Source organism: Apteryx mantelli, chromosome 3 (genome assembly GCF_036417845.1).
Source record: "Apteryx mantelli isolate bAptMan1 chromosome 3, bAptMan1.hap1, whole genome shotgun sequence".
NCBI lineage: Eukaryota > Metazoa > Chordata > Aves > Apterygiformes > Apterygidae > Apteryx > Apteryx mantelli.
Genome location: NC_089980.1, coordinates 22,213,345 through 22,233,875, shown reverse-complemented (window position 1 = coordinate 22,233,875; position 20,531 = coordinate 22,213,345). Strand labels below are relative to the sequence as shown.

The 20,531-nt window shown below is 35.9% G+C and overlaps 2 protein-coding genes across 2 annotated transcripts in view; one reads left to right on the top strand and one right to left on the bottom strand.

Annotated features, from left to right (window-relative positions):
* MACROD2 (mono-ADP ribosylhydrolase 2) overlaps positions 1–20,531 on the top strand; it is a 903,624-nt gene that overhangs the window by 111,115 nt on the left and 771,978 nt on the right. The window lies entirely within an intron of this gene.
* Positions 7,665–15,000, bottom strand: FLRT3 (fibronectin leucine rich transmembrane protein 3). The gene is made up of 2 exons (XM_013959964.2): positions 14,723–15,000; positions 7,665–13,572 (listed from the first exon to the last, which is right to left on the bottom strand). Exon 2 carries the CDS (start codon positions 13,525–13,527, stop codon positions 11,578–11,580), a length of 1,950 nt encoding a protein of 649 aa, XP_013815418.1. The 5' UTR covers positions 13,528–13,572; positions 14,723–15,000; the 3' UTR covers positions 7,665–11,577.

The following is a 20,531-nucleotide window of genomic DNA, read 5'->3' as shown; positions in this document are numbered from 1 at the left end:
GCGTCCTGGCACCGCTGGCATTGTTCTTGTTCGGGTGGTTACGCTGCACCCAGGAAGGGTAACGCTTAAGCCCTAAATTTGCACTATTTACTCATGTCATTTGGATACGGAATGCCCTAAAATAACCTTGATGCTCCTTTTAATTTTTCTGTGAAAAGATGCAAAAATTATTTTCATTACAGTTTTTTTTAGTCTTACAGGAGTCATGTCTTTCATCTCAGCATAGTGTTTGAAATTTCTTGGAGGAACTGAGGACTTCCCTTCCTGTTCTTTTTACCGTTAAGCCTATGGTCCTTTTAATGAAGCACTTACCCACTAACCCACTTGACCAAATGGTAGCTGTCAGGTGACATCAAATGATAGAAGTCTCTGTGGTTTGTTTGTTTGTTTTGAGGTGAGGTGAAGTAGACTTTTTAGGAATCCCCCCTCTGTTCATGCAGAATAAATGTAATGTTGCTTTTCGGCATATTTATTTATTCTGTATGCTTTATTTCTTTTTGTGCTTGTTTTCCAAACATAAGTAATGCTAATTTGCACTTGCACTACTGTTTTATCTTGATTACTAAGGTGGCTGGATGTTGTAAAGATTAGTGGTGACATTTTGAAAGACTAGATACTTTGCAATATTCTTAAATTCTGTACTCTTTCTTCCTTGTTTTTCTGATTGAGCCACTAGGTAAGACTTCAGAGGCAGCTTCCTACAAATGCAAAAACAATGAAAAAAGTGATCCCTGGCCTGTTTATCAAAGATGAAGGAAATAGCAAATGCAGCTGTCTGTTGGCCAGATCTGGAACAGGTGACAGCATCTACAGGAATTTCCTTCCTTACAGGGGAGAAAAAGCCCCCCCTGACCCTATATATGCCTTTTTTACAGGTTGTAAGGCATGAGAACAAATGCTTTGGCAAGTTTCCAACATCTGTAAATACCTGGCGTGGTTATTTCCTTTTCTTTAGGAATGAGAGTGAAGAAACTGGAGGTAGGCAGTGATGAGACAACAGGAGAGCAGCAGGTGCAATTGGAACAGCAGTAGCCGGGCTCTGCGGGAGCAGCTACTCCTGAAGCATAACGATTAAAATTAGCTATGAAAGCCTCCCAGTTTCTGTGACTTTTAAAATAATGTTTTGAAAAGTGGAAACATTGCCGAGAGTCTGAGTAAGGAAGTTGGTTATTCCATTATCACTGAGATGCTCTGTTTCTCTCCCTCTTCTTCTGAGATTGCTTTGCTGAATGTCTAGAGGAAACTATTTTGCTGTGGGGAAGACTGCAGCATGTACTAGATGGATTTATCAATTGTGTCATAGTGAAGGATTAGAGCATATTCAGAAGTGAACTGTTTCTGTATTTAGGCATTTCCTTGTTTACTGTCTTTAAGTATCAGCTTGTTCACTTTATGACAGTACTGTAGAGATTTGTATAAATGATTTCAAAAAGACAATGTTTTATTCACAGATTTAAAACTTAGAATGCAGTCTGCAACATATGTATTTGACATAGTATCTTACTGAAACTAATAAGCAAAACAGAATAAAATATTTTTTCTTAAGAGCTAGCCATATTTGCTAATAATTTTCCCTTGAAAAGTATTTTGCCACTGGAATCTTTGCATCACTCAATTGCTGCAGCAAGTTTTACATAATCCAAAACAGGATTTTGTCGATGAAAGGATACTACTGAAGTATTCAACCTGTTAAATGTGTTTAAATTGATTTGAGTGATTATATTAAAGGATGAAGTTAGTCTTTATTAACATAAGGACAGGTAACAATGCTTTAGGTAAATATTTCTTAATTTAAACCCAACAATATTTGATGTGAGGGTGAGTGTTTTCTATATTGTTAGGTATTCTGTGATTCTTGCTCAAATAAATAAATAAAAAAAACATAGTGAATTTCCTGTCAAAAATGTGCTGATTGCGGCAGCTTGCCCAGAGCTAAACTCATTGTAATAAAAACTCCTGGACTGGAACGCGGTGCCATTTATGTTATTTGGCTCCCGAGTTGTTTTTGCAGTGTATAAACCCAAAGCAAACAGCTGTCAGTTTGAAAGCCTCTGAAGAGCCTTGTCGCTAGGCATTGCTGAGTTCTGGTGCTTGGATTCTTTGAAGAACATGTCAGCTGGGCCCTGGCAACTAGCAGTGGAGGCTGAGTCTTAAGAAGCTGAAAGCATTGGATTAGAACAGCTTACATCTTTTGACTTTGTACTGGATCATTGGATTGAAATCACTTTGATATATGCTTTTTTTTTTTTTTTTTTTTTTAAAGTCTGTGGAATTATACATTGGGTTTCTTGCTCTTTAGTTTTCCAATGACTCTAGTAGCTAGTTTAAAGTGGACATTAAGACAATCAGAGCTTACTTACCGTATCAGCATGGTGTTCCTCAGTGGGACTCAGGATATAACCATTAGATCTATATCAAAAAAACAGATTCCCTTCTCAACGTGATGTCGTTGCTTTGGGAACTGGATGCATTACTTGCGTGAGCAGCCTCATAGGTTCTTGTTTTGTCAATATAGCTAGTTTTGTGAAACAGATTTGTGAAACAGTCTACCTGCAGCATATTGTAGCACACTTCCCCCCAGTTCGCATCTCTAGTTTAATGTATCTTCTTCCTTTCCCTTTTCTTTAATACTCTAAAAGCTAAATTGGCAAACCATTTTTTGTGCTTTTAATATTTAATTACTAACGTGATACAAACACTAATAAAGTTAGTGGTTGACAACACAGGGAAAATGGGAAGACATTGAATTTTATATTAGGTTGTAAGTTTTAATTGCTGCAGCATCAGTGATATATAGCCTGTGTGCCTTAGAGGTGGACTGTGGGGTGGAAATGGTATACCTTCTACTGAGTTTCTGCTGTTAACAAAACAGTATTTCAGAAGGTTCCCTCCTGCCCCCTGCAAATGCCAGATTATTTCATTCTTCAGAAACTAGAAGAATACTTTCTCTCTGAAATTTCCTCACAAGGAAATTTTATGCCAGAAAGAAGAGAGCTTGTCATAGAGAGTTTTCCAAATAGGCAAAATTGAAGCTATTTAGTGGCTTTGGGCCTTCAGTTTAGAGTCTTCATCATAAGCGTGTGTCTGACTTCATGAACTGTGCTACACATACCTTCATTTACTTCTATAGATAATATTTATTGAGATATATGAGGAGGTTTATAAAGAATGTAGACCTTAATAATAAAAATATGCAAAATCTTCAGTTTTAACACATCTTTTCTTTTTTTTTGTGGTATGTTTTCTGTCCAGAAAATTTATGTTGCTTCCTTTCTCTGCCTTTTCCTTTCTCTATATTTTTGAATTTTGTTGGTTAGTTTTCTTTATCATCAAAGGTTTGTTAGCTCTGGGTTCAAGTTACTAGTTCTAGTTTAGGATTTTTTTTTTTTATTCTAGGTTGAATGCAATGTACAATTCTAAATTGGAGCTGCAAGGCACAACTTAAGTTGGCAATAAGAAGAGGAAATGAAAAATGTTCCCAAGTCACAGAAGGAGTTCTGTTGACAGCTACAGGGTTTAAGCTGATGATAGCTAGGGTCAGGTATGAATTCAAATAGACTAAACCCTAAAATTTCTTTTACAGGTGAAACTGTGCATTAAGTCAAAATATCCATGCTTGAAAGCTATGCCATTTGTGGTTTCATTTTTGAAATTTTTTTTAAAGTCTAACATAGAATAGCAGTAGATTTCAGATTTTGGGGTAGTGCCTATTACTGTGCTTGGTTAGAGGTTTGGCTGCATTTGGCTCCTCTTAATGCCTCTGTCTGCACTAGAGTAATGCACTAATCAGAGCAGCCTTGTAATCTTTTAGGTCCCCAGGCCAGCATATTATGAACAAGACCTGAAGGCTTATTGACATGGATAAGCTATGATAAACCAAGTAGCTGTTCTTTCTTTCAATATTATTCAACTCTCAGTAGTAGAAAACCTGTATGTAAGTTGTTTTGTGGTGGTGTACCTCTCCCCCAAAATTCTATTTAGTTGACTCTGATTATTTGGACTTTCTCAGTACAAACATAGGGCAGGAGGAAAGTAGGAATGTTGAGAAGAACTTCTAGGAATTTGGTGTTTTGTTTTGTTTTTTTTTTCCTTAGAATTATGTATCTCTAAACTCAGGTAATAGTTGGAGATCTCCAGGGTAAATATTTTATGATGTGCCTACCTTGGATTTAATTGCAAACTCTTTCAGAAGAGTTTATCACCATTCTGTGTGTATAAATAAGCATGATTAGCAGTGGAGAGTTTTGTACTTGCAAATCAGTCATATTTACTACACAAATGCTCTCAATGGGCTTTATTTAAAAGACACACAGACACACACACAGCTTAGAGGTGGATATGGGCCTGTTTAGAGGCCAACCTCCTTGACCCTTCAAAGTACTGATTAAAACTTTTTTCCTGTAGTCAAAATAAAGATACACAACTTGGAGAGCTGTGAGTAGTCTGTGGGTGACATTCCCAGGGAACTGAATCCTTTGAGGCCCCACTGTTCAACTGTACCACGGGGGCTTGGCCTTAGAGTATTTGAGAGCCTTGGAGTATCCCCCATAGCCAGCTGTGTGATACAGCCCTGGCCTGCAAGCCATGGTTGAGCTGTTTATGAACTACGTGCAGCTACAGAGCTGCTTCCTGTGCTCTCCAGCTTTTCTCATTTATATGAGGAAATCGCCTGAGCTTAGCAACTTGACTCCCCCAGTGGTATTCTTCTTCTGTTCTTGACTTTTCACTTCATTGGGCCATCAAGTGATGAGTTTCACAAGCCAAAGTAACTTCAAAGATCTGGGACTAGTGATTTTGTTTGGTGTATTCTGTATGTCATTTCCATATCAGGAGAAACAAAAAGGTTTTTAATGGACAAAATAGATAACATGCCATTAAAAAGTTGTTAGAGTAAAATAATTGCTTTAAAGACATTAGGCACAGAGGTTCTGCATTATCAGCTAATGTCTTAAAATTATGTTTACTTGCTAGGTTAGCACTTTACCAGTATATGGCTTTCTATCTTTTAATGAGCTTATTTTCCTTTTGGGCAGTATTCTGTCGGGCTTCAAAAATAAGTGTCTTCAGTGTTTCTTGTGAAGATTATTAAAACCAGGTAAACAAACAAAGAAACAAACAAAAAAAAAGCAACAAAAATGAGTTTCTGCAATTGTCTGCATTTTTGTTCTTGTTAAAACTGTGTAGAAAATAAAAATAAATTGGTGGGTCTCATACTTGTTTCTTATTAGGGGATTGCAATGCAAATAACTTTTCTTTCTTGTGAATGTAATTTAAATAGAGGGTGAGCATGTAATGTAATAAACGCTATCTAAAAGTGCCATAGGGCTTGTAAAGGCTGGGTTTTGTTATCTGCTTCCAGAGTAATAGTTATAAAGTGACTTTTAAAATCCTCTTCCTTTGCATAACATCAGTATTCATGAGTACACATATAGAGCTAGAGCGTAAGATGAGGTGTAAGGTAAACGTACTTCCTCTGACTCCTTTTGAGCTGCTAATACTTGTTCTAGTGATTTATAACACGATATTAATACAGCAGACTCAGAGTTGGACAAAAGCTTAGGTTTGATATGGCCTACTTAACTTCATGTTACCTAGCCTGATAGATTTTTGCTTCTAGGCCATAACTTGGTATGTAAATGCAGTTGCACGTGTGCATCTCAAAATTCAACTAGATTAGAGGAATTGTACAGAGTTTTAGAGGAATTGTACTCCCCCAAAACTCCTAAATTTTACATAGGATCCTATAATGCTGAAAACTGATGCAATTACTCTAGTGCAAATCTTCTAATAAAAGCAAGACTTTAGGTTAAAATCCTGTAAAGCATTATTATAAGATGAGATGGGAAAGTTTATGGGGTGTTACATTAACCAACAGAACCTGCCTTAAGTACGTGTTGATGAGGGATAGACATAAAGTTAGAATTGTGCCAACCAATACACTTTTATATTCAATAAAAATTGGAAGCTTTGGAGTTAAATGACTTATGCTTCTGTTCCTTAAATAAAAATAAAAACCAAGACCAATACCTACACCCCCTAGAAAACACTTGTTTTAATCTAATAATCTAGTTACATAGTAGGTATTTATCAGAGGCTAACACCACTGGAGGAAATTAGAATTACATAAATTGGATGTGTATTTCTGATCTTATTCTTTTTTTATTATTTTGCTTAAATTATACATAATATATCCCTTTTGGACTTCTGTAAATGATGTTCCCCATATTTAATGATTAAACAGCATCAAGCGGGCCCTTGGTTTTGAACAGTTAAACCTTCCATAACTGCATCTATAGACAGATATTTCTTAGGTTCAGGAAGGGAACTGGAATGTACGCTAGCACTTGGCCATGATACTCTCCTTTTTTTTGATTACTTAAGAGGGCTGCTCAGGGCAGAGTATCAGCCTATACAAATACTATCAACCAGCTTTAATTAGCCCTATTGAAACACTTCTATTTTCGTAACTTATTTATTAGTGCTCCTACTGAGCTAGAAGGTTTGGGTCTGATTTAAAAACAAACAAACAAACAAACAACCCCCCCCCCCCCCCAAACTTTTCAGTTTGTGTTGTACTAATATGGTGTGAGGGGGTTTATACCTTGATCCCATTCCATTTTCATTCTAAGAAAACAGGAAGGGGCTCTTAACTAACCTCAGCCACGTTTTATACACTTCACTTGTGAAATCCTGTAGTTCAGGTTTCAGGTATAGCTTATAAAGAATACTTGCTTAGTTTGTGAAATGTGTGTTGTGTGGAAGTGAATCCAGTGATACACTAGGACATATCTGGAATTGTTTGAGGTTATAGTGCATGAAGGAGAATTTATTGGTAGTATGTGTATGACAAGGGTTCAGCTGCTTGCAAGCTTCTGGCACCATTCCTCCTTTGAGAGGGTGCTGTGTCAGAGCTGCGCGCGTCTTTGCTGTGGCCTTTGACTAGACAACGGATAATCTGAAGAATGCCAGAGGGCAGTTTTTCTCGCTTGCTCTCTTTCTCACTTGCTCTTTTTATTTTTTTAACCAATTTTGTTGAAGTGCTTTGGTGCTCCACAATAGGGAGGGAATGTTCCGTAGTGATCATTTAAAGACTACATTAAAATGAGTGGTGACCTATCTTGCTTGGTGTCAAATGCATGTGATACTTGTTCTGAACTAGATGCTCTGTCACTGTTTTACTGAGATACACGTTTGGTGTGTTTTTTCTCGGGGTGTGTGTGGGGGAGGAGCAGGAAATGATTTGTTGAAATGGCTATTAGAATAAAATCAAATGTATGTGTGTGCTAAAAAGATGTAAAACAACTGTAGTCCAAAATCTTCACTGTCAGTGAAGGAACAATTAATTAAACAAAGATTATTCCCAAGGTGATGCTGAAACACTAAATTGTTAGGGTGCCTATATCAATTTGTAAGTAATGTTAAGCTGTTATTAAAGCATAAGATATCCATGCCATTCTGGTTCCATCCAAAACTGCCTGAAACAAATCAGATTTCGATAAATTGAGGCAAATGGCATTTGCCAGTTCACCTTTGAAGATCTTATCCAACTTTAGTTTCAGGTGAATATGGAAAACTTTGTCTTCTTACTCAGCACAGAGTTCTACGTACATGCTTAGTGTGTTATGTCTTCAGTAAATTATCTTAATAGGAAATAAGGCTTTATTAGTTTTGCTTGTTTTATTGGTTTTGCTGCTCTACATTCAGTATGTACAGCATTGGCACAATATAGCTTGCATGCTAACTTGTGTAGTATCAGTAGAACTGGTAACTCTGTTCCAAAACCAAAATATTTTGATGCTAACAGAGCAATGAAAAAAGAACGCAGTTGTTGCATTTCAGGCTGTTTTACAAAGCTAGGAAATGAAGGGAAACAATAGTTTACAAATGAAGCAGGTTTAGTTGCAGAAGTTACTGAGACAAAATGAACATGATTTCCAAAGTACCAGTTTTTTTGGAGTCAACTTTTGGGTTAAACAGCACAGTGAGCAATTCAGGATAGGATTATAAATCAAAAAAGGATCAATAATAAAGAATGTAAAAGGTACTTGGCATAATATTTTAATATGGAGGATGCTGATTAAATTAACTTTGCACATATGTTTAGGCTATATTGGGAAAAAAATTCACTCTTTTATATATGAAATTAAATATTTAACAGTACACTGAAATAACAGGGATTAGAAGATTATTTGAGAGAAATTTGATGTGGATTAATTTTATTTTGATAAATGTGAGTAAATTGCTCAATGTGATTGTCTCAATCTGATTTGTCTAAATATGTATCAACTGTCTAAAAGAATGGATTTACGCATGGTGCTAGAGAGCATTGCATACTATAGCTGTAGTGCTGTGTTAAGCAGAATAGTCGTGAAGAGACAGACATAACATGGAGTGGAAATCTATGTAAATATTAGAAGAAAAAAATGCATTTACTCTAGTTTGAAATCTTCCACTTGCCATTTTAATACAATGCACGTTCTTTAAAAGTTGCTGTAGAACCTGAGGAAGATCTTGTATGCGTGAATGTGCCAGGTTTTTTTTTTTTTTCCATTGATATCAATTGGATTAGTAACATATCACCGCTCCCTGTAAACCTTGTCTGGTTTTCCACAAAGGATGGAATCATTTATCCAGTTTTTTACCCTCTTTTTGTTGGAAGCAAACCTAGAATGTCTAGGCCAACGTACTTGAAGTTGCTCTGGATTTGCATACTACTGTCTCATAGTACATAAATTTTACATGAAAATGTTCTTGTACTTAAGATTCACACTCAAATTTCTTCTTTCCAAATGGTAACTTTTTATAGCCCATATGACCTTTGCATTGGAATCATCTGATGCACCATTACTGGGCTACCTTGGGGTGATCTCAGAGGAAGCATGGGAAAATACTCATCGAGTTTTCTTTTGCCCTTTCCACAACACAAATTTGGAGTCAACTAGGGGAGCTTTTCTGAGAAATCCTCCCGTAAAGCTTGAAAATCCAGCAAAACCAATTTAATTTTGCTACTGGAGAGTTGATGGCAAAAGAATAATCTATTGCCAGTGACCCTGCCATTGAATGGATCTCAGATTGAAGTTTCCCTATATGCTAGTTTATGTGAAGAAAAAACAGTCTGTCTTCTCCATCTGTGTTGGCTTTCCATTCCCATTTACTGTGTGGGAAACTTTTTGCAGAAGAACATAATGAGGCTCCACAGGCTTACTCTTGGCTTTCTCACCTTTCTCTAGATTTGTACTTGATGAGAAAATAAGAGTAAAATAGTCCTGTTTAGTGCATTACACAGAACTGTGCACATAATTATTTAGCATGATATGCCCCTTTCTGTTACTTTTGACATCATGAATCCAGTCAGTGCTCCAGCTAAAGAAGATGTGTTTGTTTAAGGTCAGTGGGGAAGCACAGCGCTACTCCTCGGTTGTAGACTGCCCCCTCCTTCATTGCTTGGAAATTGCACTCTTTTTGAGGGTGGAGTTGAGGAGACAGTACTGTGACATGGATGGTTTGGGGAGAAACTTTCCTGGCCACATCTGGAAAGTGCGGTGAAAAGAGCCATGTAGGTCTGGAAGTTCTGAGTCTGCGCAGTTAGACGGATCCCTGGGAGGAGGGTGGGTTACTGACTGTTGAATTCATTGATCTCAGTGTCTGTAACTTCTTTTTTTCTGTTATCTTCCATTCTGTACCACTTTTGCGGAAATGGACAGCCCAGGCATTACTAAAATTCTCTTAAAGAAGTTGAATTGCATTTTGTATACATTCTTTCTCTGTCAGAAATGTTGTCCAAAACATTAAGTATTTGTATGTCCCTCTATCTTTTATTTGCTGCTGTAGTTGAAAGACTCATTTATATCTCAGAGGGTACTCCATAGCTTCCCTCCCTTTCATTGTTGATGTACTTCGAAGTTGTGACAACGTGTTTTCACAGTAAATAATCATAAAAAAAAAAAAAAAAATCTGGTAGCGTGATAGTCTGTTGAACAAAGAAACAGGCAAAGCTTACAACCTGAAAAGTAGTAGCTTCTGAGTGGATTTTCTATCAGTGCACTGCAGATGTGTGGCCTATGGTGTTAATATCTTAACTGCATTAGTGCACATCAGGGAAAGCAAAACACATTATTCTGTACTGATTTTTCAACTTTATTCATCAATAAGACCAATATTTTTCATATTTAAGTTAGGTATGAAAAAGTGGGTATTTTATTTTTTTTTTGTTCTTTTTTTTTTTAAAAAAAAGCTGGATACACGTAGCGTTGGATCAAGGCACATACAAGACTGGCCAAAGGGCGTACAATGCACTTTGGTTTCTAGGTCAAGAAACAAATGATTATGGCAACAAAGAGTGGCTTAGGGTTTAAACATGAAGTAGCTCATAATTCACTAGGAAGCCAGAAAGAAACATTTTACCTTATAGATTTATTATGGAATTTCTAGAAAATTGTGACAGTAATGGGCAGTATTCCTGACTGTAATGACAGCATTTTTAATAAACATCTGTATACTGTGTTTGAGTATATATGCTTTAAAATAGCTGTATTTCTATAGTTAGAATTTATACTATACTGTTGTCTGATTACCTTCGTGACTAAATTGTTTTGAGATCTTGCTTGTGTTGCCTGTTTGTCCTCATTTTTTTTCCTTATGAACTGTATTTGCAATACTTTTTCTGTTCCAAGCTATTTCCAAGTGTTTTCTCTGTCAGTCCTCCTGCCCTTGTCTCCCGAATGCCTGTGATCATCCATCACTGTTTTCTCTATAATAAGCAGAAAACTGGTTTTGGTAACCAGAAATCTAACCCCAAACTATATTTACCCCCTTAGTTTGTAGAACCTAGTGTGTTTTTTCTTCTTCTTCTTTCCCCCCCCTTTTTTTTTTTGTTAACTCCTTGTTAGGAATTTTATTATACTTACTTCCAGGGATCAGTTTTTTCACTTGTCAACAGCTTGTCTCATGCATATAATTGGCTTGATGATTATCTTTTAAATTGGATCTAACCATTGTTGAATGGATATATCCAGACAGCTGATATTGCCCATTACTACACACGCTTTTGTTTATTGAATATTGTTGTGGTTTACAGATTTAATAGACCCAACATTATAATTCTGTGAGTTTTTGCAACCACTTCTTAATCTTCTTGATTTGCCAGGTTTAACATTATTTTATTAATACCAAAGTGAAAAATGGCCTGTGCTTACACTTACAAGGATCTCAGATGAATGTTCTGACTGCTCAACACGGCAAGAAAATTCACTTTCACAGTCAACAAGTCATCTTACTCAGTAGAACACAAAAGTTAAATGGTCTGTAACTTCAATATTAGCAAGGAAAATACAGTACAAATTACTAAAAAATACTAAAATATAGAATTGTGGTCAGGTATCCCCACTACATTAATCGCAGCAGTAGCCTGAAATTTGAAACTTTTAATAAAAAGTTCTTAAATATAAATTATATGGCAAATGTACAGTACATTGCTTTGTCAGTTCTCTTAATCCAGTGTTTTGCAGTAGAACAGCAACCTTTAAAGTCAGTCTTTTCTTGTTAAAAAATCAAATCAGTCTTTCATTTCCTTCAGTATCATGAGTGTGAATGATCTGAATCTGGAATACCACTGTCTCTGTAGCTTCTGTTACTACTGCTTTCACTGTGGCTGTTCTTATACAGATTCATTCCATTAGGTGGGAATATGGTATGTATTACAAATTCCTCCTTGGACACTTGATCGCTATTTATTGGTATCATCTGAAAAGAAGTCTCCCTGATTTCTAGGATGGAGTTATCCTTTTTAGTTCCTGCTTCAGCATAGTCATCTTTTCTCCTGCGTCCCTTGCTGTACGCACAGTTCCGTGAGAATAAGGATCCATTTCTATGAACATACCAGCACACTAACGCCAGCAATGCTATAGCTACTAGAGCCACGGCACCTCCTATAATGGCAGCCAAAGGTAAACTGGAATTTTTGTAAGGTTCCTTCTCTTGTTCTCGGTTCAGGGTTGTTGTAGGATTGTACATTTTAAGAGGTGCTGTTTCAGTCTCGATGCATTCAGGAGTTTCATCTGACAGATAGGTGTTACTGGTTTCCATGGGAACCATACATACACGGTATGGTGATTCTGGTTCCAGAGCTGTAAGTAAATAGTCATTCCTGTCTCCTGTAACTATCGTTTCAGTTATAGATCCAAAGGCAGGGCTGTGACCCATCTTGAGCCAACTCAGTCTTAAAGCAGTCATTGGTAGTGCAACTTTCCAAGAGATATGAATAGTCTCCGTGCTTACAGATTTCACAAATATTGTAATAATTTTGCGTACTGGGCTTTCTGTGGTTCTGTAGTTCTTATTCAGATTGTGAGTTTTTATGTCTGGTTGTTTGGTCACAGAAACTGGCCAGTGTCCTTGGGCTGGATATAACGTGTTTGGTATTGCGGTAGTGATTTGGATGGTGCTTATTATACCGTCATCCTTACAGTCAAATAGTTCTGCGTTGAGATCTTTGATAGCCATTCCACGTACTTTTTCTGGTGCCTGACACATCAATCCACGTACATTAACCTTTAAAGGTAATGACTGTAGCCAGTCGCGTACCCATTTCATTTTGCACCCACAGTGCCATGGATTGTTGCGAAGAAACAATTGAGTGATGTTGTCCAGATCATCAAAGACACCCTGAGGTAAATTGCTAAGATTGTTATTGGACATATCTAACCGATACAATTGCCTTAAGTAAGAGAAAGCATTAGGTGGCACGCGATTTATATGGTTTTCTTGCAGATAAAGCTTTCTTAGATTTGTTCCTGGCAAATTTACTGGTGCGGCTGTAAGCGAATTGCGGACCAATGACAGTTCTGTAAGATTGACTAAATTCATGAAGGCTTTGTCTCCTAATCCATGATTATTTAGAAGATTTCCATCTAAAACAAGGCGTTTTAGATTTGTAAGGTCTTGAAGGGACAGCTCTGAAATTGTGGAAATACGATTATCATCCAAGCGTAGCTCTTCTATCGTTTTAGGCAAACCCCAGGGAATGGTGCTAAGGTGATTTCGAGAGAGAAAAAGAAGTCTGAGATACATGTTGTCCCGGAAAGCTCCATCTTCAATGCTAACAGCAGAAACTGAATTATCATCCAAATGCAGTTCTTCCAAATAAGGAATTTTTGAAAGTGAATCATAAGTAATGGTCCTTATATTATTTTCCTGCAAATGCAGTTCTTTAACATACTTAGGGAGGTTGGTAGGGAATTCATCTAGACTGTTGTGGTATAAATATATTCTTTCCACCCTAAGCAAGTTCTTCAGTTCTGAAGGAATCCCAGCATTATTTATTTGATTGTTCTGAAGGAAGAGGGTAGTAGCATCCTCTGGGATTCCTGTAGGAATAGATGTCAAATCGCGATCATTACAATATATGAAACCCACATCACAGCGACATACTGAAGGGCATGGTTTGGCACTGACAGAATAAGGTGCCATGTCAAGTAACAGCCCTATTTTAGTCCAAATTAGGAAGATGTTCCAGGTTACACTAATCATGGTCAGGAATGATGAGATTTGTATACAGTTCTGATCTTCAACAATCTAAAAAAACCAAACAAACAAAATTATCCAGATCATTATTAAAGAAACTGCAATGACAATTCAACATTACAGAAGACATCTGAAATGCATACATTAAGCTAAAATTCAAGCTCGTAAACACATCGTACTTTTCCTTATATCAGTAATTGTACTTCTGCCTGTACTAACTCAATTTGATTTACAGATTATTCCGTAATTTAAAATAACTTTAAACAATATAATCGAGTATGTCTGATCTATGAATTGTTTTATTTAAGCAAGAAGGCTCTTTCTAAGATTCCTCAACATTTCATGTATAGAGACAATCTTTGTTCTCAGGTATTAGTTTGAAATCATGTTGTGGATTTTTTGAGAATGGAGTAAGTACAGGGCTAAAGTCAAAGCAAAGTCCAAGTAAATCATTCTACATCTGAAATATAAAAAGTAATTCCTAAGCCAGCTAACTATCTAAGTGAGCTATAAAACCCCTCCTAAGCTCAGAAGTTCTATGGTACCACTCTTTGGGAGGTTCAGAAGAGTCCTAATGGTAATTAGTTACTAAGTAGAGAATACAGAGAAAAGAGCAAAGACCAAGTAAAGACTCTTACAATTTTTGAGTGCTCAATGTCTCACTGTATATTTTACAAATACTATAGCTTACTTTTAGTCTTGTTTCTCAAACTAGAATGTTTAGAAGGGTGAAAGTAACAACTGGTAGCTTCAAAGCTGGCATAGCTATTAGAGCTACGGCTTTCTAGTTGAGTGGATGGAATATTTCATTACATGCTTAAATTCCTGTTTAAATATTTGTCATTCTCAAAAGTCTTCTTACTAAGCAGTACACTAATAAGAGACTATTTGACAGGTTTAACCACATTTTCACATCTTATTAGTTCAAACTGTGCAAGGTAGAATAATATAAATTAACTCTTGAGACTGAAATTAGACTTTGCATTGGTATTGTGTTTGTACATTCAGCTCAAGTAATTAGCATTTTTATAGCTTTTAAGACAACATAATTCAATTACTATTGTAATTACAGCTGTGAGAACTTCTGTAAGATGACCTATACATTAAGCAATGTTACGACCTTCTCTCTTGTGGGTTCACTTATTAATTGAACTTTATTCTCTGAGGCATGAAAAGGAAAATAAATTAATATTGATCCTACCGTATTTAAAGGTATGAGTAAATTTTGTGCTTGAGGATATCCAGTAAGAGAAATTTTTTTCTTGCGAGTCTCTTTTGTACAGTTTACTCCATGTAGTTGTTTTTTCTTGACTGTGTTTACTCAAACGATCCTTCTTGGTAGGTATGTTTCCAGACTACTGGCACTATATTCAATGAACATTCCAACAAAGATTTATCATGGTGCATAAGCACACCAGGCTGTGGAACAGAAAAGCTTCAACTTCCTGTCACTGTGCCGCAATAAGACTTCTATTTTTGTCTTCATATAAGGTCTGTGAATGAAGAACCTCTTCTGTCTGGTTTAATGCTTTTAACAGGAATAACTTTCTTTGTAATTCTTACAAATTCTTCTGTGTAGTGTAGTAGTCAGAGGTGGTAATTTCAGCTCCACATGATGGAAACTATTCATTATGCTGAGACTTGAATGATGATAGCCTCTTCGGGAGGTCAGGAACAGGGTTTTTTTTCTGTCCAAAATTATCCAAGTATAAAGTTTGTACAGTAGCTACATCCTGATATATCCACACCTCTTTAAAAGAACCGTTTTCCAACTTTCACTTTTTAATACTACTTCAGAATTTGTAATGCAGAAAGAATTCCCTCCTTGCAAAAGAATGCAAGTTATTTTACTGTAGAAATGTTATTTAATTCAGATGGTTTTCTTCATAAACAAATATATATTATTTCCTTCCAAGAAAGCTCTCCATCTAAAGCTTTCCTTGAACTGTTAATTTCCTGTGAAAGTAAAAATAAATAAATAAATAAAAAATTGCAGTTAATAACTGGTGGACACTAGTACTCACTGTGTTGCATCCTTATATAAACTATGTTTACTATATACAGCTAGCACTTTCTTTTCTCAAAATATTGGTAATTCAGCAAAATACAGAGCTATTCAGAAGTGCATGTTATGCTGTCTAGTCTCATGGTGTTGCAGTTTTGCTGGAGCTACCTTTTCCTTTCTCCCAGTAGAAGGTAGTGTCATCCTCAATCAATAGACAGTGGAAAAAAATGTTTGTAAACTTTGACGCCTTTCCCCCTTGATTGCTAATGGAAGTCCAGCCTCCTTGGAGGAGGCTAAACCAGCTTGCTTTTCATTCTTGGTAAACTGAGGTAGACAACGATCCTCATATGTGTGGGTTTTGTCTACGAAATGTACTCAATATGCCAAGCTATTTGAACTTTTAGGCTGTTTTATTTGACATGTTGCACAGTGGAATCAGTATTTAGATTAGTATTTTATTAATCTGATTAATTTCGAAAAAGAAAAATACCCCAATCTTGGCTATTCCTTTTTCTTGATAAAATCTAATTATCTGATTATTTTTGAATGGTGCATTTTAACTTTGAATACGTCACATCACTCTTGCAGAGAGGCATCCAATGAGATACCAAGTATATGTTCCTTAAGAGCATGTGGGTTGTATCTGTCTGAAATAGAAATGGTTGAACCTGAAATGAAAAAGTCTTAACATCTGCTTATCCCTCTCATGATTGCATGTAGTCGAATAAACTGAGCATGATCCACAGAATTAAAATGCTACGAAGAAACTGCATGCTGAATTATACTTGTTTAGCTCCTCTAATATGAGCATAACTAGAGTTGCTCCTGGTCCATCATAAAGTATTAGACTTAAACACAGTCTCTGTTTTAAAATGGTCTTTTGCGATTTCAAGCAAGCATCATGAAGTCCTGATTTGGTAGATCAGTAATACTCCTACAGCAATAGGAAACTTGCACTGATACAGAATTATTGTGACATAAATGCAAATTATTTTCCTTTTTCACAGAATAAAGGTGACCATAAAAGAAAAGGAAAAGCCCCACTTAGAGATAGTGTCTACTGAGGGATTGGTAAATCCTTTTTCTTCCTGATGCTGCTTTCATGCTAATCTGAGCTTTCTTTGCACCCTTTTTTGCACCCCACCTTGGCAGAGAGGTGGGTATCTTAATGTATGCTTTATATAAGGTAAAAACTCAATCTGCATGGGCATGTTTTGGAGTAATAACAGAGCGCACTTTTTAGGGTTTGAGTACACTTGTGCAATCAGTATTATAAAATGGAACAGAAAGACTCCATATTCTTTGCAATTAAGTAGTAGCCAACTTTCTTGGTTAACATTACTAAAGTGTTTGTGGAAACAGAAGTCCAGAATCTATTCCTAAAACTTTGAAATAACCAGTTTTTTAACACCTATATAAAAAACGATGTCTCTTTGGAACTAGTATGAAGTTGTGATAGAGGATATTTCCTGGAAGCATATTGTGGAGTGGGAATATAAATTTGTTGTTAAATAGGCCTTTGAAGGCTACAATAACTTTTAAGAATTTATTATGAAGAATCCATTAAATTGCTGTTCTTTAGAACTTTTAAAGTTTTTAGAAGTAGGCTGTAAAAAATATATGTTTTACTAAGCAAAACAGAAGCTCTAATATGCATACATCTTACACATGAGAAATTAAGTGCATTTGTTTTACCTTTTTAGATTATAAACTGTTTCCTCTTTGCTCCATTTTATAGTCAACCCTTCATTTATTGCCAGTATTGTATTAGTGGAAAGGTAGGATTAAAATGAAAGCACTAAAGCTCATTAAGTTCTTGGAATTTTTTTATCCCTCCTCTCAAAATTACGTGAAAACAAGAGAGAGAAATAAAAGCGGGTCTCTTTGGAGAAGATGACACTGTTTCAAAAATGTGGATTAAGACTATACCCCCCACTCTCTTCTCTAAACTTAGAATAGTTTTCTTCAGGTTTTGATTGTTTGATATCTTGCACTTTTTATCTCAGGCCATAGCTGAAAACAATGTTTTTGCATATCAAAGGCTGCAATGATCTGTCTGCAGAGAAGGAGGGAATCCTGCTGCCATGCTCAAACTTTCCTCTTCTTGAGCTGTCTCTGCATATTCCCTGACATCAAGTCATTATAGTTGATCCTGCAGGATGAAAAGAAAAGTGACCCCCACTGGTACAGACACTGTGTCCAGGTTTCCACATCATCAAATTGGGAAGCTTCATGGATACATGGTTTTGAAAGAACCCATTAATTTTGAACAGAGCAGAAAAAGATGAGTTTTAGAAGGTATGTGTAGAAGTTCATTTTTAAATGCAAAAACTACTTTTTGTTAACAAAAGTAACGTTTGAGCAACTGAGCAGCAGCTTTTATGCTTATCTTTATTCAGAGCTGAGTATTTTCATGAACTTTGCTGAACTGCATGGTTAAATTACTTTTCCTGGGACATTGTGTAAGCAAGTATTACAGATAGTGGTAATGTGTGAGACTTGTGCCATATACTTATCGCTGTAGTGCAGCTAAGCAGGGGGACATTTTATTTTAAAATGTTCAAGGTAATTTGCACTATACAAGAAAAATGCACTGCAGAAGGACTTTGTATTTATTATAACATATGGAATCCAGCTGCGCTGTCTATCCAGTACACAAACAACAATAACAGAAAGTTTTAGTATGTTGGAAAAGCTGAAATTTTTCTAAAAATGGTGCTAAAGAGATCTTTTCTTTCCAAGATATGATACAACATGAATAAAATGAAGAGCTGCCTGAGTTTAGGTCACATAAGGCTTATTTGAATTTCTAATATACCTCTGTGTTCTCTGACAGGAATTATGGTAGCTGTGAAAAACAGTGGCTTATTTCTACCTATCATTCAAAGTAATAGGGGGAAGGGAGAGAATTTGCTGACCAGTATTTCTAGGTTATAAATGACAAGAGTAACTTTTAGAATTAAATTAATATTAGAAAATATGTATTTTACAAGCCTAACAACTGTGCTTAATCAGTGTACTTATTATTAAATTTACTTTTATTGCAGTATTACCTCCACATTTATTTAGAATCTGAAAGGCATCAGAAACACAAAATGTGTTTATAATCTTCTAAAATATTGGTGAAGTATCTACTGTATACATTGCCCATTTAGTTTACAAAGGTCATGGTTCCTCTTAAATAACTTCACAAAGTTTCTAAAGAAGTTCCACAGCGCTAATCTATACTTAAAACAATGCACATACTTTGTTTTCTTAAGTGTATTACTCAGGGTTAGTCGATAGTGACAGCAGAATGCTTTCTAAGCACCCTGTCTAGGAGTTGAAATTTCCACGATCATCATATTTCAGGAAGGTGCCCCATTCTTTTGTTTAGTGTTAGGCAAGCAGAAGGTCCTCTAACTGTCTTTTTAAGGGCTAAAGAATGTAAAGGTTTTTGTTAAAGTGATAGTGAGCTTTTCAGATTAGGATGCCTCTCTGTGTGTTGGTGGAATTTGTTTTGTTTTTTCTTGTCAGATAAGGTTTTATTCTGACTTGTAGAAAACTATATTTTGATTATTTTTCTTTACCCTTTCCTTGTGTAGTAACTGAACATAATATTGCCTTTGTAATTTTAAATCGTGTCTTTAAAACAAAAATGCAAAATTTGATGTGATTTTTCCCATCAAATAAAAATGAATCTTAATTAGAAATGGATTCTGAGTAAAAGCTTAACTTCATGCCTTTCTTGTATGGCATAAAAAATGAGCAGAGTCAGTATTTGCTGTAGACGATGCAAATGAACTGAGAATTCTTCAACTTATTTTCTGAAGTTTGCTTTTTAAATCTTTTCTGGTTTTAAAGTTGTTAGGTTGAAAAGACACTGTTTCATACTCTATTTATACTCTTGTTTTGTCTGCTCTGCTTCTATGAAGGTTGCACATGGATTGCTTAAACTAAAAAAAGCACTTTTGGGGGCAGGGGGTGCAATGGCTTTTTGTTTTAGTGCTCCTTGAGTGTAGCCAACTATGGCTTCTAGGTTTTCTTTTGAGAGTTGCTGATGAAGTAACTTGCCCATGCTTAAAACAAAGAAATAGAGAACAAATGCTACCATTGTTTCAAGGTAAAATCCATCTTTCCTTCTTGACAAATTTAGGTGGAATTGTACCTGCTACGGAGGTCCTAGCACCAAAGTTGAGATGAAACAAAAGGTTAAGCATATTCAAAAAAATATATTACTCAGATACTGAATAATGCTTCAGTAGTTTTGTTTTTTTCCATCTTGAAATACTTTATCTACTTTCCGATTACCGAATTTGCTTCTTGAAATATAATACAAAACTTTGAAAAAAGTGAAGCTGTAAGATTGTTTTAATTCTTATCAGTAATAATAGGAAGAACGTATTTTGTGATAATGTAATATGCTTATGGAATGCTTTTCAAGATGCCTGCCCTAAGTGATTTTTTTGGTCACTTATTAAAAATAAATGTAAGCAATCGTGTATTAATTCTTATGTGCATTCTTGTGCTTTGAAGTGATAGTAAAAACTTCAGAAATACTAGCCATTAGCATAGATGTTTCCTGCTAGAAGGAGACAAAGATGGCCATCTACCAACTGAAGCCACTTCAAATAATTGTAATGCAAAGTTTGCAAACTCTAGCAATTGCTTTGATTAGCCACCGTTGCCTACACAGTATTTTTCAACTTTCAGGTATTGGTTACAAAGGGGAAATGAAAAAACAACCCAGAAACGCATCTTTATTTTGTTCTTGCTGTAAAATGTATACACTTTATTTTTGAAGATTAGAGCTTGCTGCGAGTTTACTACAGAGTTTTTTGCCCACTGGGGGGTGGTACACACTACAAAAACTGTGCTTTTAAGAGCCACAAGTCAGATGTTTTTGCTGCTGTCCAGTTTTCTCTGCTTTAATTACAACAAAGTCTCCTGTTGAGAAAAACAGAGGCAGCCTCCAAAGGGGGAGGAAAAAAATAATCACTCTTTTAGAGAGTTTACAGAATCTTAT

What these genes read in the sequence shown, in the direction of transcription:
- FLRT3 (XM_013959964.2), bottom strand. Translation starts at nt 13,527, where the DNA reads ATGATTAGTGTAACCTGGAACATCTTCCTAATTTGGACTAAAATAGGG.